This window comes from Convolutriloba macropyga, chromosome 3 (assembly GCF_964194025.1).
Source record: "Convolutriloba macropyga chromosome 3, txConMacr16.3, whole genome shotgun sequence".
NCBI classification, from domain to species: domain Eukaryota; kingdom Metazoa; phylum Xenacoelomorpha; order Acoela; family Convolutidae; genus Convolutriloba; species Convolutriloba macropyga.
The window spans coordinates 81,446,266-81,463,566 of record NC_134470.1 but is presented as its reverse complement, the minus strand read 5'-3'; the positions used below and the strand labels follow the sequence as shown (position 1 = coordinate 81,463,566).

The 17,301-nt window shown below is 34.1% G+C and overlaps 1 protein-coding gene and 1 non-coding gene across 2 annotated transcripts in view; both read right to left on the bottom strand.

Moving 5' to 3' along the window:
* The window catches only part of LOC142337335 (cationic amino acid transporter 3-like), a 49,711-nt gene that overhangs the window by 9,135 nt on the left and 23,275 nt on the right, over positions 1-17,301 (bottom strand). The window contains exons 4-8 of the mRNA XM_075386549.1: positions 14,659-14,757; positions 6,718-6,921; positions 4,865-5,025; positions 3,811-3,996; positions 2,865-3,045 (exon numbers count right to left, since the gene is read on the bottom strand). Of these exons, the coding sequence (XP_075242664.1) occupies positions 2,865-3,045; positions 3,811-3,996; positions 4,865-5,025; positions 6,718-6,921; positions 14,659-14,757 (831 nt within the window). The remainder of the gene's footprint in view (positions 1-2,864; positions 3,046-3,810; positions 3,997-4,864; positions 5,026-6,717; positions 6,922-14,658; positions 14,758-17,301) is intronic.
* Positions 13,733-13,804, bottom strand: Trnad-guc (transfer RNA aspartic acid (anticodon GUC)). The gene has a single exon. It is a non-coding gene; the product is annotated as a tRNA-Asp (tRNA).

Genomic DNA, 17,301 nt, shown 5'->3' with positions numbered 1-17,301 from the left:
TAATTTTCGGTTCTACAGTGAGTTATCGAGGTTCAAAATTTTGTGAATAGGAGATGAAATTCGTTTGCTTTTATTCACATTTTCCGTATTTTTCAACCAAATTTGTCAATTTTGCTAAAACTTGCTAATTTTTTAAAAACAATGTTATTGGTTTTACTTTCAAAGATAGGGGAGACTTTTGTTGGACGCGCAGGAAAATTGGGGCTAGGTCTGGACTCATCTTGGATTCATACTATCAATAATTGATCGGATTATATGGGTGCGCGGTCTTTTTCAAAAAAATTTTGGCAGTTTTGTTATTTTTATGTTCCTTACTCACGAGAATTAAATCACACTATGGCCCACTTATTGGCAGATGCTACGAACAGCAAAGTGAGGCCAAATGATATGATATTATGTCTTCAGAGAATATCTCATAAATTTTATGGCTTTCACAATAAGGTTTCGTAAACTTTAATCGATTTCTTCTGTTTTGCTTTCAATTGTCCTTTTTTTGCTGCTTCCTGACTTCGTTTTATTATTCAAGGATGCAATTGGGTTCTTTGAGAGCTAATGGTGAACCTATGCAAATCTTTCAGTTGTTATCTAATGCCTCTTAGGACTTTCAATTTATTTGTTTTAGGAACATGTCATCGGAATTTAGAAGTTTGCCAATTTTTATCTTTGTTCCGTCCACGTGTAGCTTTTCCTAAAGAACAGGATAAAACTTAGTAACTTATTCCAAGTGAAGTAGAAAGGACTCCATATAGTGGTTTTTGATTTTTAACTAATGGTTTCTTGGCTTTCGTAGAACGAAAATTCACAAATAAATTGTGATTTTTGCATACTTGCCAATTTTTGAGGCTGTATTTTGCCTTTTTAAGTTATTACTTGAAGATAGTTTTTAATGGCACGGATAGAATGCGCAAAATTTTTTTAAAAAAATGCGAATAGCTTACAGTTTTAACGGCTGCGAAACCGTGTCTCGCAAAATTATTTAGGTTTTTTGGTTTTTAATTTTGATTCTAAGTGTCATTTTTTGTTGTCGGATGGCATGTTTGACAACAAAAGCCCTAATTGCCTCTTTGGATGTTTAAATGTATCCACGTACTGATTTCAGTTCATAACCAGCAGATATAATTAATTTCAATTAATTTGTTTTTACAGAATATGTTTTTCTACTTCCCTATTATTGTTCTAATTGTCGTCAACAAGTAACTTCGTCTCGTTATTGACAACGCTCTTCTTTTTCCTTTCCTTCCAACAATAATTGCGGTTTTGGTTATGTTTAATTTGACGTCCTTCGAGCCTAGAAATATTTACGATAGTGATAAATATTTGTCGTTCTCTTTGTTACCTTCTTCACAAAAACCCTTTGCAAAGAAAACTCATTTAAAATCAAGGAAGACCCATAAACAAAATTTCAAATCCACTTTGTCCATTTACAGTTTTCAATGGTTTTCATTGTTTTTTTATAGTTTCAATGGCTTTAACAGTGGTTTAGATGAATTTTTTTATGATATTTTAAGTTTTTAACGTTTTTCTGCTGTCCTTTGATTCGTTCTCACGAATATCAAACACAAACGGCTTCCTGAACAGCAGCAAAATAATCTGTTTTTCTTTTTAGTTAAAAGTTAATGTTTTTTTGAAATTATTTGTTTCAAAAATATAATTAAGATTTGAGGTTTGTCAATTTTATCTTATTTCTGTCAACTTTGTAGCTTGATCTCTGTATGGACAGGTCTTGTCTACTTTTTGGTGGACCAGCATCCCATCTCTATAGCGGTTTTTATTTCAACCAATGGTTTCTAGGCTTTGGTACTACGAATTTTTATAAGAAAAGTGTGATTTTTTGATATTTGCCAACTTCTGATATTTTTGTAACTTGCTGCTAGTGAGCTGGCCCAATTGGCGTTGGAAAATGTGCAATTGACGATATTCAAGATTATGCACAATTCAAGATTAAGACAATAGCTTATGCTTTTAGCAATTACGGCACCGCTTTCTTGTTAAATTTGTTAAACTAACTTTTTTAGTGAGCAGAGATGATACGTATTGGCTTTAGTCAATTTGAATTTTTTTTTCAAAAATAGTAACGTACTTTTGAGTTTTGTCCTTTTTGCTCTTCTTTTTCGAAATGTTTTAGGCCCTATTTTTGACAGGTCTCATATCTTATCTAAGTAAGTGCAGGTTAAATTGTTCAGTTCAGGTTTTATCCTATTTCATTTTTTTTATTAATTGTTTTTTTTTTAATTTAGACATCAATTTTTGTTCGTAATTAATGTATGCTATTATTTGATTTTTATGTTTGTCTTTTCCAGTACTCTCATAAATGGCAAGTCTCATCCACATTAATTTTTTCACTTAGTTGTTTGTTAAACGATATATGAATTTTTTGAAAGTTTTCTATCTCTTCCTCATTTGGTAGTTGAGCGAGGTCGGAACATTATGTGCAAACCCACATTACCGAGCCTCCTTGTTGTGGCTAAACTCAATTCAATTGGTTTTACAGATTGCCATCGAGCATTGGTTCTGCTTCCCTTGGATCAATTGTAACTGGATTTTTTATTCTCAGCGCAGACGTATAATGATTGCTTCTTGAGGGGGGAAATGAAACCTGACATTTCTTGTTTAAGTCGAACTATTTTATATGGGACTGTTTTGTCTGGGAATATTTTGCTATTCGGCACCGTTTTGTCCAGGATTATTTTGTCCGGGACTGTTTTGCCTGTTAACCATTTAAAAATCAGCATTTTTTGAACACAAAATTGAGCGAACGCAAACAGCAAATGAAACTTGTGCTTTTTAGTAGACTTCTAAACCAGACCATATTTCTTCAAAAAAGGTTTCAATGTAAAATTTTTGGGAAACAAAAATGTTCAAACCGAATATGGAGGGTAGAAGTCCGTCTTGGGCAATGGCGTAGACTATCCTTGGAATGGGTAACAGACCCCCGACTAGAGAGGCGAGAAGGGCGAATATAGCCCCAATGTCAACCAGGTACTTGATTGCAGTCAAATGGTCTCTTAGCTGGAAGATCTCGGCCAAAGTAGCAGTACTAGGGATCTAAACAGAGTTTTTAAATTGAGTCGAAGCTGATGAGTGGAGCAAAAACATTTTTAGCTCCCAATTTTTTGTTAAGTGATGTAATCAGGAAATAATAAGTTTACGGACATGGGGATAAACTATCGAATCAGTACAAAACTGCCTTTAAAAATTAAAGTATGGCCAAATGATCGAATAGCTTAAAACTGTAGATATTAAATTACGCTCTGTAAGTCTTAGTTTCGGTGTATCAGCAAAATCTGCAATGATTTAAGACCAGAGTTCGTTCAGTAGTTGCTTCAGTTATTCATGGAAGTTGACAAATTATAAATTTTTTTTCGTCAGAGTGCTTTTAATTGACCTGCACTCAATAATATGTCGACATTTCAACTTGTCGTTGTTGTTTAGTTGCTGTCCCCGTTTTCCAGCGAATCATTTTACAGAAAAAACTTGGGAACAAGTTTTGAGGCGAAAAATATTCAGTGGGTTAAATAACGTAAGGGTGAACAGATATGATCTTAAAATATGGAGGGGGTGGGGGGGGGGGCAAATGAGTCGGTTTGAGAAGAAGTAGAAGCGACCACAATATATGCTATAAATTGTGTTTATTAGGGCAACTAACAATCTTTGATAATCAGTTAATTATCAAAGATTGTTATTTGCTCTAAAAACGCAATATCTAGCATATATTTTGGTCGCTTCTATTTCTTTTCAAACAGACTAATAACCCCCCCCCCCCCCGCCCCCATAGTTTAAGAGCATTTTTATTGAACATTAATGTATAACCTGATTGTATGGCATGACGAGAACTAGTACAGCTGAACACATCATGTAACAGGCATAGCACACAATCAGAGTGTACACTATGGCTCTGGGGATTGATCTGGTGGGGGTGTGGGTCTCCTCACACATTGTTGTGATGCAATCGAAACCCACAAACGCGTAGAAACAGCTGGCTGCACCCGACAGCACCTGCAACCAAGGGAAAAACAAAACAATCATCGAGCCCACAGTTCCCCTTATTTTTCAATCCTCTTCAACTTCAAAGCTGACATACAAGCCAACTAGCCTAGACCTCGTTTTAAGAAACTACTTTAAAAGTCAGGGGTGGGGGTGGAGTCTGACGAGACGATATTGACTATAATTACGCGGCCCGACTTCTTATTAAGGTAATAAAGCAGAGCGAACGTGCTTTGTTAAGTCGAGCTCAGTTTTTTCCATGGGTAGAGCTGAAGTCTTTTCGTAGCCAATTAAGATCAAGGTCGAGCTTGAACCCTCCATTGGTCGTAAGAAAGAAAAGCCAGAAGTTGATACTTAGCCAGAAGTTGACTTCCGCTGACTTTCGTCATTTTAAAACGTGCGCGTTTCGTGTTTTAAGCATGGTTAAGTGACTCTGCCGAAGTCACTTCGAAATTCTGACTTAATATCTCGAAACGCTTCGCGGTTCTCGTAAACACCAGAAGTTCTCAGTGACTTCAAGCAGAGTCACTTAACCATTACTACGAGGTCTAGACCAACCATTGGCTAGCCCTCATAACTGTCGTGTTGCAGGTGATATGTCCCAGTTATCTTCAAGGATATCGTTTGAAGCAAAATAATTTCTAAGAAATTATGTCTCTGATTTCATAGCAAGGAACCGCGTACGAGTGGTGGTCACTTAAACTCATCTGAAATTCGGATCTCTTGTGTCCCCCCCCCCCCCCCTCCGCCAGCGAAACAGCCTAGTTCCTGAAATTCTTGTTGTATCAATTAGCATTACTCATATGATTAATTTACATACATTGAATGTACAATAGTCTATCTTAATTGGGAAGTGAGTATGAAACAGTTTGTTAGTAACCCCAGCTGCTCCAAAGGGTAGAAATCCATGTGGATGAGTGAGATTGTGAGAGTCCAGATAGAAGCATCCAGTGATGAAGAAAAGGAGAAGAATGAGAATGTTGAGAATTGTAAGAGCTACGTTGAACTGGGAAGAAGCCTTCACTCCCAGAAGCAGGATGCCTAAAACAAAGAGTGACGACAGGTGACCAACCAGGTTAAAAATTTTTTGAGAAATGCGCCAAAATACTGTAACAACCCAACTTTGATATTAGCTAACTCCATATACTGCTAAAGAATTTGAGATTAGAGGACTGGAACCTACTATCTCCAGAACCGCGGGCAGGCATCCTACAGTTGCACCAAATTTCTGCTGCAGTAGCAACTTTGTTAGCTTGATATACCACAAGCTGGGTTATTACAATACGCTGATTGTTTAATGAACAATTCAGTTCAACAACGTCGGTTACCCCCTACCGAGCTCGCAGATGCCATCAGAGCCGACTCAGAAAAAAAACCGAAAGGGTTCCAGGTCTGATTCAGAGACTGATCAGGTCAAATACAAAGCTGGTTGAAATTATGATTTCACCCAATGGCAGACCTTTATTAAGTTTGTGAGCTGGATTTTTGACAACTTGGCGCAATTCAGCCCATTTTTTTTCCTGTTTTCATCTATTCCTGCATCCAGAACTCAGTCTCGAACGCCGGTCTCTATGCTATATTTTTAGGTGTTACGAACACTTTCAAAAGTTATAGTAGAAAAAAGCCACGGATAATTTGGTGAACTTGACCTGGAATTTTATTTAAAAAGTGCACTGAAAGTGCCGTGAATTTGCGTGAGAAAAGCGCTGACATTCTTAAACGCTGAAACATTTGAAAACATAAAGCCGCTGTGTTTTTTGCAAGAAAAGGACTGCACCAAAAAAGACGGAGTTTTTGTGATACATAGCATATTTCATGTTTCATCTAGTGGCACTATTTAACATATTCCATTTTAGATTTAATCCAGTTCAATTCGCTCTTTATAAACTTAAAAATATTTTAGTTCATGTTTTAAAGATCAATATTAATTGTTCAGCTTTTCCAAATTTGTTGATATTAATCATAGTCTGTACACGCAGACAACTTCCTGTTCTTTGCCGCACTTTCCCAATTTGTTCTTTAGTCATAATTTTAGAGTATGATCAAAATGATGATCAAATTTTGCTTCAATTTAAATTTCGTTCTTTATCAATCTAATTTAATGTTCAGCTGAATCTAAGTTCACGTGTGTAATCGCGGAGCGGATACCGCATAAAATTTGTCTCAAAATAACAAAATTTCCAAATACAAAATACACACAATTTTGCACCGCGAAATCACTCGATTTCCAGTAAGAAACAGAATTGGATTTTGCCAATCAAAATCACACTTGAGTACAAAAAAATTCTGTACGACAGCTTTTAAAAGAAACTAGCTAAATTGGAGGTAAAAGAGAATCGTTGAAAATGCGTTAAATTTATAAAAACTCAGTGCATTCAGTGCATTTCTTTCATATATATTGCGGGCATTATTTCTTTCAAAACATCGACTCGTGCAAAACATTTACACGGAATTCATTTTTTTTGTAACAGACCACAAAATAACTCTTTGAATAAACATTCAACACAAACATAAATGCCAAGTATGTGTTAGAATTTAGATACAAATAGCCACTAACGAGTTGCGCAAGTGTACCTCAAAACTTTTACGATTTTTGTGCAACCTATCTCAATTTCACTCCTGCATATGAATGAAAAAATTTTCTCTTTAGTAAAAGCTTCAAAAAATCAATGCTACCTTAATGGTCATCCACAAATATTATTGTTATAGTGCTATTTGAAATGTTATCTTCACCTGTGACAGCTACTACACATAGGAACCCCAGTACGTCAGGGTAATCGCCCAGAAGTGCAGTTAGGTCACGTGGCCACCAGCTGTTACTCACAAGACTGGACAGGTAGGCTGACAGCTGGAAGTGGAAACAGGAGTCCACATACTCACTCGTGGCCCTTCCCACCCCTGCAGCTCCTATGATCATCTCCATCAACATGTTCCACCCTTAAAATAGATGCATTCAAAATTTCCATCAGGATTGAGATCACACCCCTCCCCCCCCCCCCCCCCCCCAACGGACCACCTATATCATTAATGTTTTGTTATATTTTGGGTTCTATAATTATTTCTATAAATTAGTTAAAGAAGTAGAGTTAGTACACGTACAAATTGATTAGTGTACTGGTCAGAGTTGAGAAGTGATACACACTAAAAAAGTTCAGGTAAATTTACCTTAACGCAGTTAAGGTAAACCTTTGTTAAGGTAAAATTAAGGTAACAATTACCTTAACTTTACCTTAACTTGAGTTAAGGTAAAAAATTACCTTAACTTACCTTAACTTTTTTAAAAACTTTCTGCAGTACATAATTGTATATTTTAAGAAAAAATTATCAAACGAAATGTTGAAGTTTATTACAAGAGCTTTACAATGATCTTTAGATGAAGCAATTTGAGCTAATATTTGTCGACCTACACTACATCAAACACCAAAAATACTTTCAGTGAGTGCTCCAAAAAATTCAAAAAGGCAGTAAAGCACCAATTTCGCAAAAATTGGTAATTTTTTTTACACGCCTTTGTTTATGTATAAACTGCTCACAAACCGATTTCCAGTGATACTGGTGCATTAAAAGTGGTCCAAAACAGCTTTTTTTAAAAAAACATATCTAATCGATTTTTCACTTTCCATTGATCCCAGAAGAGGTTCAACAAAACGCACCATTGGTATATGTTAACAAATAATGCTGAAAAGTTTATTACAAGAGCTTTACAATGATATTTATATGAAGCAATTTCAGCTGATATTTGTTGACCTACACGACATCAAACACCAAAAATACTTTCAGTGAGTGCTCCAAAAAATTCAAAAAGGCAGTTAAGCATCAATTTTGCAAAAATTGGCATTTTTATTTTCTGCACGCCTTTGTTTATGTATAAACTGCTCACAAACCGATTTCGAGTGATACTGGTGCATTAAAAGTGGTCGAAAACAACTTTTTTTAAGGAAAACATAGCTACTCAATTTTTCACTTCCCATTGATCCTAGAAGAGGTTCACCAAAACGCACCATTGGTGTAAGTTAAAAAATTAGGCTGAATTGCTTGTTATCAGAACTCTACAAGGAGCTTCAAATGAAGTTCCTTTTTAGTAGAACAGGCTTTCGACAGAATGTGAAAGGTTTCCAGAACATCACTTTTAAAATGTATATGCGTTGAAATAGGGAATTTCTTCCATATCGATATCTGTCCAACCTTCCATAACAAGAACAAATTAATTCGCAAACCAATCTCAAAGAATCTGATGCAGTTTGGCAACGAATTGCTCAAGTCATGGATACGTCTGAACATTGTTTGATGAGAGTGAATGTGGTTTGAGTTCGAGTTAGGGTTTCACTTCACGAATGATTAAAGCAGGCATTAACAATAGTTACGATATTACACTCATTTTTTTGCTCCTAATGTTTCCGCCCCGAACATTTATCACCCGTTAGCTAAATCCTCTCTCGGTTTCAGTTTCTTATATAATTGTTACAATTACAAAAAGACACATACAATTCGGTTGCATGATTGGATCTATTCTGCTCCCCCCTGTGTTTTTAAGCTCCCATTTAAAAATTTACAAGTTGTGTGTTTCCATGTAGCACATTACATGTGCTACATGTTGAAAAATTGAACGTGCACCCGGGACCATAAAAAGTATACTTAGATTGTAAGGCCAGATAGAATAGATCCGGCAAAATTTGGATTTACAGCTCAAAATTAGACTTTCATAGGTTTTTGAGGAAAAACTCTCCGGAGAGAAATTTAAGCGAAGTGAAAAGATATTATGCTAAATTAGGGAATGTAAAAGTATTGAGGTAAAAAGATGAAAGGTATTAATACCAATTAGTATATCCGCGTTGTTCTCATTTAGCCCCCTCAAATTTTTATATTTACCCCCATAATGGAATGGTTACCATTATTGGGGGGAAGGGTTGCAGGGGGAGTTTAATTGGAAAGAGACGTACAATGTTAGTTTAAAAAAATGACTGATGACTCTGATTGTTGCAATTAAGACTCACTCACTAAGAAAACATCAGAAGAAGCACAAATGAATAACCGACATTATCCATTACCAATTAGACACTTATATACAAAGTTTACTTGTTTTCTAAGAAATCTGTGGATAACTCAATTTGCTTCAAAAAATTTCTGAAGGAGTACTTTAAAACGGTACAACAAAGAACAAAGTTTTGTTTCAAAATATGGCTACATTGGTTACGAATATATAATAATTATATATGTAAAAACAAATTTTAATGGTGTAATCAAAATAGTTTAACAATAAGTTAATCTTTTCTTATTCCACCTTTTAATCTTTAAATTATACCAGTAAAATTGCACTTTAAAATGGAATTCCACCCTTAATAAGCGAGGCACCAACGGTAAAAAAAAATATTTTTACAATCTTTACACTCTTTTCCCCGTTTTTTTTTGGGCAAAATCTTTGGCTCGGGAACGTTTGATGAGGGTAATTAGCATTGTTTCAGTTAGTCTTGTAGATAACTTTTTTGCCGGTTTTTTTTGTGTGAGACAATGCTAACAGAAAAATTGATCTCTTAATTTGACAAAGCCTGAACTTAATTTTGAAAATGAATTAATTACTGGAAATGAAGTAAAACTTGAAATTTTGCTTGCTACAACCTCACGTCAGCCAGCAAGAAGATTTTAAGCTCCAATGGATTGATTATGAACATGCTACCAAACTATTTTGAAATGTTTTGAAAAAAAAGTGCTCTCTAACAAAATATTAAATGTAATTTGAGGTTTGAGGACCACGTGAGTGGATGCAATTTGAAACAAAAATTAAGCACCTTTGGAATCGATATAATTTCACAGGACAATTTTACAGGATAACATTAAACACTTAACACGTTACAATATAAACAGATTTATAGTAGAGAAACGTTCATTTGTTTAACCTGTTCTTTAAATGATTATAGTTTAGTCAACTTCTGTTACAAATCCACAGGGAACAACACCATTTTTGAGACCCACCAATTTCAGTGATGTAATGAGTAGTAGTATAGATCATTATTTCAACAATACACACTAAATAAAGTTCAGGTAAATTTACCTGAAAAAATACCTTAATTTACCTGAAACATTCAGGTAGTTTTGCCTTACCTTAACTTGCCTCAACTTTAACTAAAAATATCTTGAAAAATTAAGGGGGCACCACCTGAACTTTTACCTGAACATACCTTAACTTACCTTAAAAACACCTTAAATGTTTACCTTAATTTTTAAGGTAAATTTACCTTACCTAATATAATTTACCTTAAAAGTTCAGGTTAAATTTAAGGTATTCTTAAGGTAAATTTCAGGTATTTATTCAGGTATTTTTACCTTAAATTCTAAGGTAATTTTTGCGCGTTTTTCAGGTAAGTTTAGGTAATGTTATCTTAACTGTTCAGGTGTGATTTTCACGTAAATTTATGGTATGTTCAGGTAAAAGTTCAGGTGGTGCCCCCTTAATTTTTCAGGTAATTTTCAGGTAAAGTTGAGGTAAGTTAAGGTAAGTTAAGGTAAGTTGAGGTAACTACCTGAACGTTTCAGGTAAGTTAAGGTATTTTTTCAGGTAAATTTACCTGAACTTTATTTATTGTTGAAATAAAGATCTATACTACTACTCATTACATCACTGAAATTAGTGGGTCTCAAAAATGGTGTTGTTCACTGTGGATTTGTAACAGAAGTTGACTAAACTATAATCATATAAAGAACAGGCTAAACAAATGAACGTTTCTCTACTACAAATCTGTTTATATTGTAACGTGTTAAGTGTTTAATGTTATCCTGTAAAATTATCCTGTGAAATTGTATCGATTCCAAAGGTGCTTAATTTTTGTTTCAAATTGCATCCACTCACGTGCCCCTCAAACCTCAAATTACAATTAATATTTTGTTAGAGAGCACTTTTTTTTCAAAACATTTCAAAATAATTTGGTAGCATGTTCATAATCAATCCATTGGAGCTTAAAATCTTTTTGCTGGCTGACGTGAGGTTGTAGCAAGCAAGATTTCAAGTTTTACTTCATTTCCAGTTTTCAACCATTTTCAAAATTAAGTTCAGGCTTTGTCAAATTAAGAGATCAAATTTTCTGTCCGCATTTTCTCACACAAAAATACCGGCAAAAAAGTTATCTACAAAACTAACTGAAACAATGCTAATTACCCTCATCAAACGTTCCCGAGCCAAAGATTTTGCCCAAAAATAACGGGGAAAAGAGTGTAAAGATTGTAAAAATATTTTTTTAACCGTTGGTGCCTTGCTTGTTAAGTGTGGAATTCCATTTTAAAGTGCAATTTTACTGGTATAATTTAAAGGTTAAAAGGTGGAATAAGAGTAGATTAACTTTTTGTTACACTCTTTTGATTACACCATTAAAATTTATTTTTACATATATAATTATCGTTATTCGTAACCAATGTAGCCATATTTTGAAACAAAACTTTGTTCTTTGTTGTACCGTTTTAAAGTACTCCTTCAGAAATTTTTTGAAGCAAATTGAGTTGTCCACAGATTTCTTAGAAAACAAGTAAACTTTGTATATAAGTGTCTAATTGGTAATGGATAATGTCGGTTATTCATTTGTGCTTCTTCTGATGTTTTCTTAGTGACTGAGTCTTAATTGCAACAATCAGAATCATCAGTCATTTTTTTAAACTAACATTGTACGTCTCTTTCCAATTAAACTCCCCCTGCAACCCTTCCCCCCAATAATGGTAAGCATTCCATTATGGGGGTAAATATAAAAATTTGAGGGGGCTAAATGAGAACAACGCGGATATACTAATTGGTATTAATACCTTTCATCTTTTTAACTCAATACTTTTAACATTCCCTAATTTAGCATAATATCTTTTTACTTCGCTTAAATTTCTCTCCGGAGAGTTTTTCCTCAAAAACCTATGAAAGTCTAATTTTGAGCTGTAAATCCAAATTTTGCCGGATCTATTCTATCTGGCCTTACAATCTAAGTATAATTTTTATGGTCCCGGGTGCACGTTCTATTTTTCAACAGTAATGTGCTATATGGAAACACACAACTCGTAAATTTTTAAATGGGAGCATAAAAACTCTGGGGGAGCAGAATAGATCCAATCTTTCAACCGAACTGTATGTGTCTTTTGGTAATTGTAACAATTATATAAGAAACTGAAACCGAGAGAGGATTTAGCTAACGGGTGATAAATGTTCGGGGCGGAACCATTAGGAGCAAAGAAATGAGTGTTATATATTAACTATTATTAATGCGTGCTTTTATCATACGTAAAGTGAAACCTTAACTCGAACTCAAACCACATTCACTCTCATCAAACAATGTTCAGACGTATCCATAACTTGAGCAATTCATCGCCAAACTGCGTCAGATTCTTTGAGATCGGTTTTCGAATTAATTTGTTCTTGTTATGGAAGGTTGGACAGAAATCGATATGGAAGGAATCCCCTATTTCAACGCATTTATATTTAAAAAGTGATGTTATGGAAATTTTTCACATTCTGTCGAAAGCCTGTTCTACAGCCAATTGAAGATGCAATTTTGATGTGAAAAACAACATGAATAGCGACATAAAAAGAGCTTGGAAATTTACCAAAAATGGGATCAAACTCTAACATTTTATTTTGTTAAACTAGCATAAAATTCGCGCTGAAGCGCAACTTCTTGAGCAGTGAATTGCTTGTTATCCTTTCGTGTTTTTGTAAATCATCTTATTGATTGTACAGCTCAAAAAACTTTGGCTTGTTGAAAAGAGAATTGAAGTAGATATTCTCAATCTTTCCTTCTGAGTAACAAAGTGTCGAAGTAACAAACTATAAACGAATACAGAGTCAGTTGGTCCTACTGGATCAAACGAAGCTTAGCATAGTTTTACTAATTGAGTTATTGAAAATAATTGAGAAACAAAGAATTGGTTATTAAATTAAATCGAAAGGGCTCCCATTAATTTTGTTATTAGCAAAAGATTGAAATTTGGTTAAAAGATTGCCAACTTATAAGGCTACAATTTGTAGGAACCGAAATGCCTAAATCTGATTTATGCTATAACAAAGACGAGTTAGTAACAAAAGCGCAATCAAAATTTGATTGTTTAAATTGGAATTACTTTAATACTCTGAGCAAAACAAATCGATGTACAGCAAAGCTGAACGATTAGTTTTTGGGACTCATTGAAAATCAAGTAATGCAACGGTATTCTACAGTATAGTGCATAATATTGTTCAAAAAAGTTAACAACAAAAACATAAAATTCGGACAGCAGTAAATTTGGAGTATTTTTAGATTTGAAACCGTTGAAACAGACTAGGTGATGTAAAACTTTTCTTCTCTTTGGTTGGAGAGCAACTGTAAACAATCAATAAATTGTATGCGGGATTATGACGAGATGGGTCAGATTGTTATTGGTCTGTTCTGATAGTTATGGGTATCCTCTCTTGTTTATTCAAGTATCATAGGGGAATCGGGCCTTTTCGATTATATCCCCCCCAGCAGAGCGGCTTAGTGGTCATATAAAGTATGCCCCCCGCAATCATGGTAGACTTACCATAAAGGGGGCTGCAACTTCAATTTCGCGGGAAATAATGGGAAAGACCAAAGGAATCAATATATAGCTTTCTGATAACTATAGGTTGAAAAATCCAACGTTAAGAATAAAATGCGGTGAAAAGAGTTGATAAGCTGTAATATAGTAGATGTTTTGATGTCAGTGAGCGCGGACTGTGCAGGCATATGAAGAACTACTACTTTGTGATTCTTTTGTTTACAAAATTCTCTCTGTCGGGGAATCGAACCCCGGTCACCAGAGTGACAGTCTGGTATACTCACCACTATACTAACAGAGATGTCACGGAGTGATCGCATGATTATATCCTTCATAATTGTATCTTTGTAGTTTGAATTAGTTAATCAAATGGTCACGCGATTAACTGATTGGTAAACTAAAACATCATTGCTTGATGATTTGTAATAACAGTCTGTTTTAATGCCAGTCCGGTTTATAATCACTGCTCTTCTAACAGATAAGTTACACATCTTCCACCCCCATCGTACTATCGTGTGGTGACGTCACAGTCCTTCAATTATGTTTTAACCGCATAAAAATTCAAATAAGTGATGCATGGATTGACTATTCGGTTAACCAAAGTAATCACGAACATAATCACGAACATAATCAGCAGCTTAAACATTTGCGTCGGGCGAATGCCCAAATCCTGTTTTTAACACAAAAGACTTCAAAATTCTAAGTTTTTATCGCAAAAAAAGCTTCAGAATTCTAATTTTTGAGCTTCTGACAATAACGATGTCGCATTTATTCTGCCCCCCCCCCCCCCCCCACGCGTTTTTATGTCGATCCGAACTTACCATTTATGTGTCACGGTACTATATAAAAACGATTTATTCTGTTTCAGCCATCACTGTTTTTTATGACCCCCAGTTGCAAATTATGTGTTGTCATACACCACGTTACTATGTTAAAAAAATGCGCGTGCGCCTGGGGTCATAAAACATAGATTCCCACTAAGCTGGGGGGGGGGGGGCGAAACTAAGCTGGGGGGGGGGGGGGGCGAAACAATAGATCCTATAAAAAATAGCACTTGCGCTTGGTGACTTAAAAGTTATAAGATCACTAAGCTGGGAGGGGGGGAACATAACTTTCAAATGAGCGAGGAGAGTGAGGGAAAATGGGTGAACTAACCTACGAAGAATGCAATGAATTCTCCACAAGTGACGTAAGCAAACGTGTAGGCAGATCCAGTTTTAGGAACAACACATGCCATCTCAGCATAGCACACAGCTGAAACAGGACAGATTGTTACAACACAGCTTCTAACAGATGCTACTGCTATCCTTCTGGATGGGATCCACATTACGACGCAGAGGTATACCCAAATCGCCCAGGTTTAGGTCCAGACCCAAATTGAGCTATGATCAGACTATGCAGACTGAAATGACCTCTGATCAGACTTTCCAGACCGAAGTTACCTCTGATCAGATCCATCCAGACCAAAATGATCTCTGATCAGACTCTCCAGACAAAAATGTCCTCTGATCAGACCGAACCCAGACCACTGTCCAGGCTATAGTGCGCTTATGATCAGACCTAAATTCGGACCATTGTCCAGACTATAAACAGACTATGATCAGACTCAAGTGCGCACAAAATAGTCTGATCAGAGAAAGATTTTAATTATAAACTAGTCTCTTAATTTTGCTATAATATATTCATTTCATAAAAACTGGTGTTGGCAGTATTAAAATCATCTAAGGAAAAGCCAATTCTGAAAATTTTGCTAATGAAAACGAAACCTAACTGTTGAGAAAAAAAATCTATTTACCATACCCCTTAGTTCAGTTTTCTGACTCAATGGATGAACTTAGACAGCTTTCCACAAGAAACGTCGTGGTCTTCAGTTAATCAAGATATGCCCGATCTGTGTATCTTGTGTATGTGCATCTTGTTAATACATTGAAAATGGAACAATATTGCGGAAAATGGCTACTTTAGCAGAAACCGGCAAAATGGAAGGGAAATTAGCAACCCGTGTTTGCAAAAGTGTCCTAATCCTAGCCGCGAAATACAAGTACGAACTTTATAACCTATTTTTTCGCACGGCTTGTATCACACATCTACTCCATTTATGTATCAACTTTTCGCACGCAATATTGCTCGATTTCGCATATAATCCGCAATTAAGCCTAACTTAATTACTACTAATTTTAATAAACCTAACTTACTACTACTAGTAGTACTTTATTACTACTTTATTACTACTTATAATACTTTTTTACTAATTTTTACTACTTATTAGTAATATTTATTTTTATTTATTAAAATCGGCCAGTCCCACATTGATATACAAAACCTCTGATGTTCGAGGGATTATTCGGAAAAAATCAGTTTTTGTGGTTGCATGTATTTAAAGCACTTTAAAGCTTTGAAAGCTTCGATTAAATTTTTATTAAAGTGCTTTTTGCATGCTCAAAATGCGCGCGCATAATCGATACCTAAATTGGGTGGAAACATGCTACAAGACTTGTAATCTACTTTTCGTTCCGAATGTTCTTTTGTTTTGCAAAATTTGCGGAAAAACTTTTGCGAAAAGTAAGATACAAAGGATGTTTTCTAATTTCGTTCATTGTATGTATCTAAATTTTCAGCCAGTTTTAATCAAGCGGAAAATTTGGGGTATACCTCTGCGTCGTATTGCATTAGAAAACTTTAATCAAAATTGAACCTCCCCTAAATGGGGCAAAACCAAGATGGTGGTAGCCATGTTTGGTTTGAATTCATTCTATTTTTATTATTATTATTATTATTATTATTATTATTATTATTATTTTATTATTTTTATTACTAATATCATTTTTATTATTATTAGTATTATTATTATTATTACTTTTTTTACTATTAATACTATTATTATTATTATTATTATTATTTTTATTACTAATATTATTATTATTATTATTATTATTATTATTATTATTAATATTATTATTATTATTATTATGATTATTATTATTATTATTATTATTATTATTATTATTATTATTATTATTATTATTATTATTATTGTTATTATTATTAATCCTTTTACTATTGTTATTTTTATTTTTATTATTATTATTTATTATTATTTTTATTATTACTATTATTATTATTATTATTATTATTATTATTATTATTATTACTATTATAATTATTATTTGTATTTTTATTATTATTATCATTATTATTATTATTATTATTATTATTATTATTATTATGATTATTATTATTATTATCATTATTATTGTTATTATTTTTATTATTATTATTATTATTATTATTATTATTTTTATTATTATTATTATTATTATTATTATTATTATTATTATTATTATTATTATTGTTATTATTATTAATATTTTTATTATGTTATTATTATTAGTTTAGCAGGTTTGGTACGTTTTTTCTATTAATTCTGAACGTCTTCGTCTGCCTTATGCAGTTGGTAAGATCACTTTTTTGAGGGGCGATGGGACCAACAGAAAAGAATGGGCACTGAATTAAGGGATAGCTGGCGATCAGCAATGAACCTAAAAAACGCACGAAACATGACAAACAAATAAAATTAATGCACCTGGGAATGGAATGTTTATTTAAAGTTGTAATTCAAAAAAAATTATTAGAGAGTTTCTGGTACGCGTCGTTTTATGATTGAAAGGTTTGTGGTTTCTGGTGTAGCAATTTCGACTAAACTTCGATTCGAAAAGTTACAAGGTGAAAATTGGGAACTCACGGTGGTTTTAAATTGTGTTACGAATACACATGAAACCGACCCAATACACCTGGTAC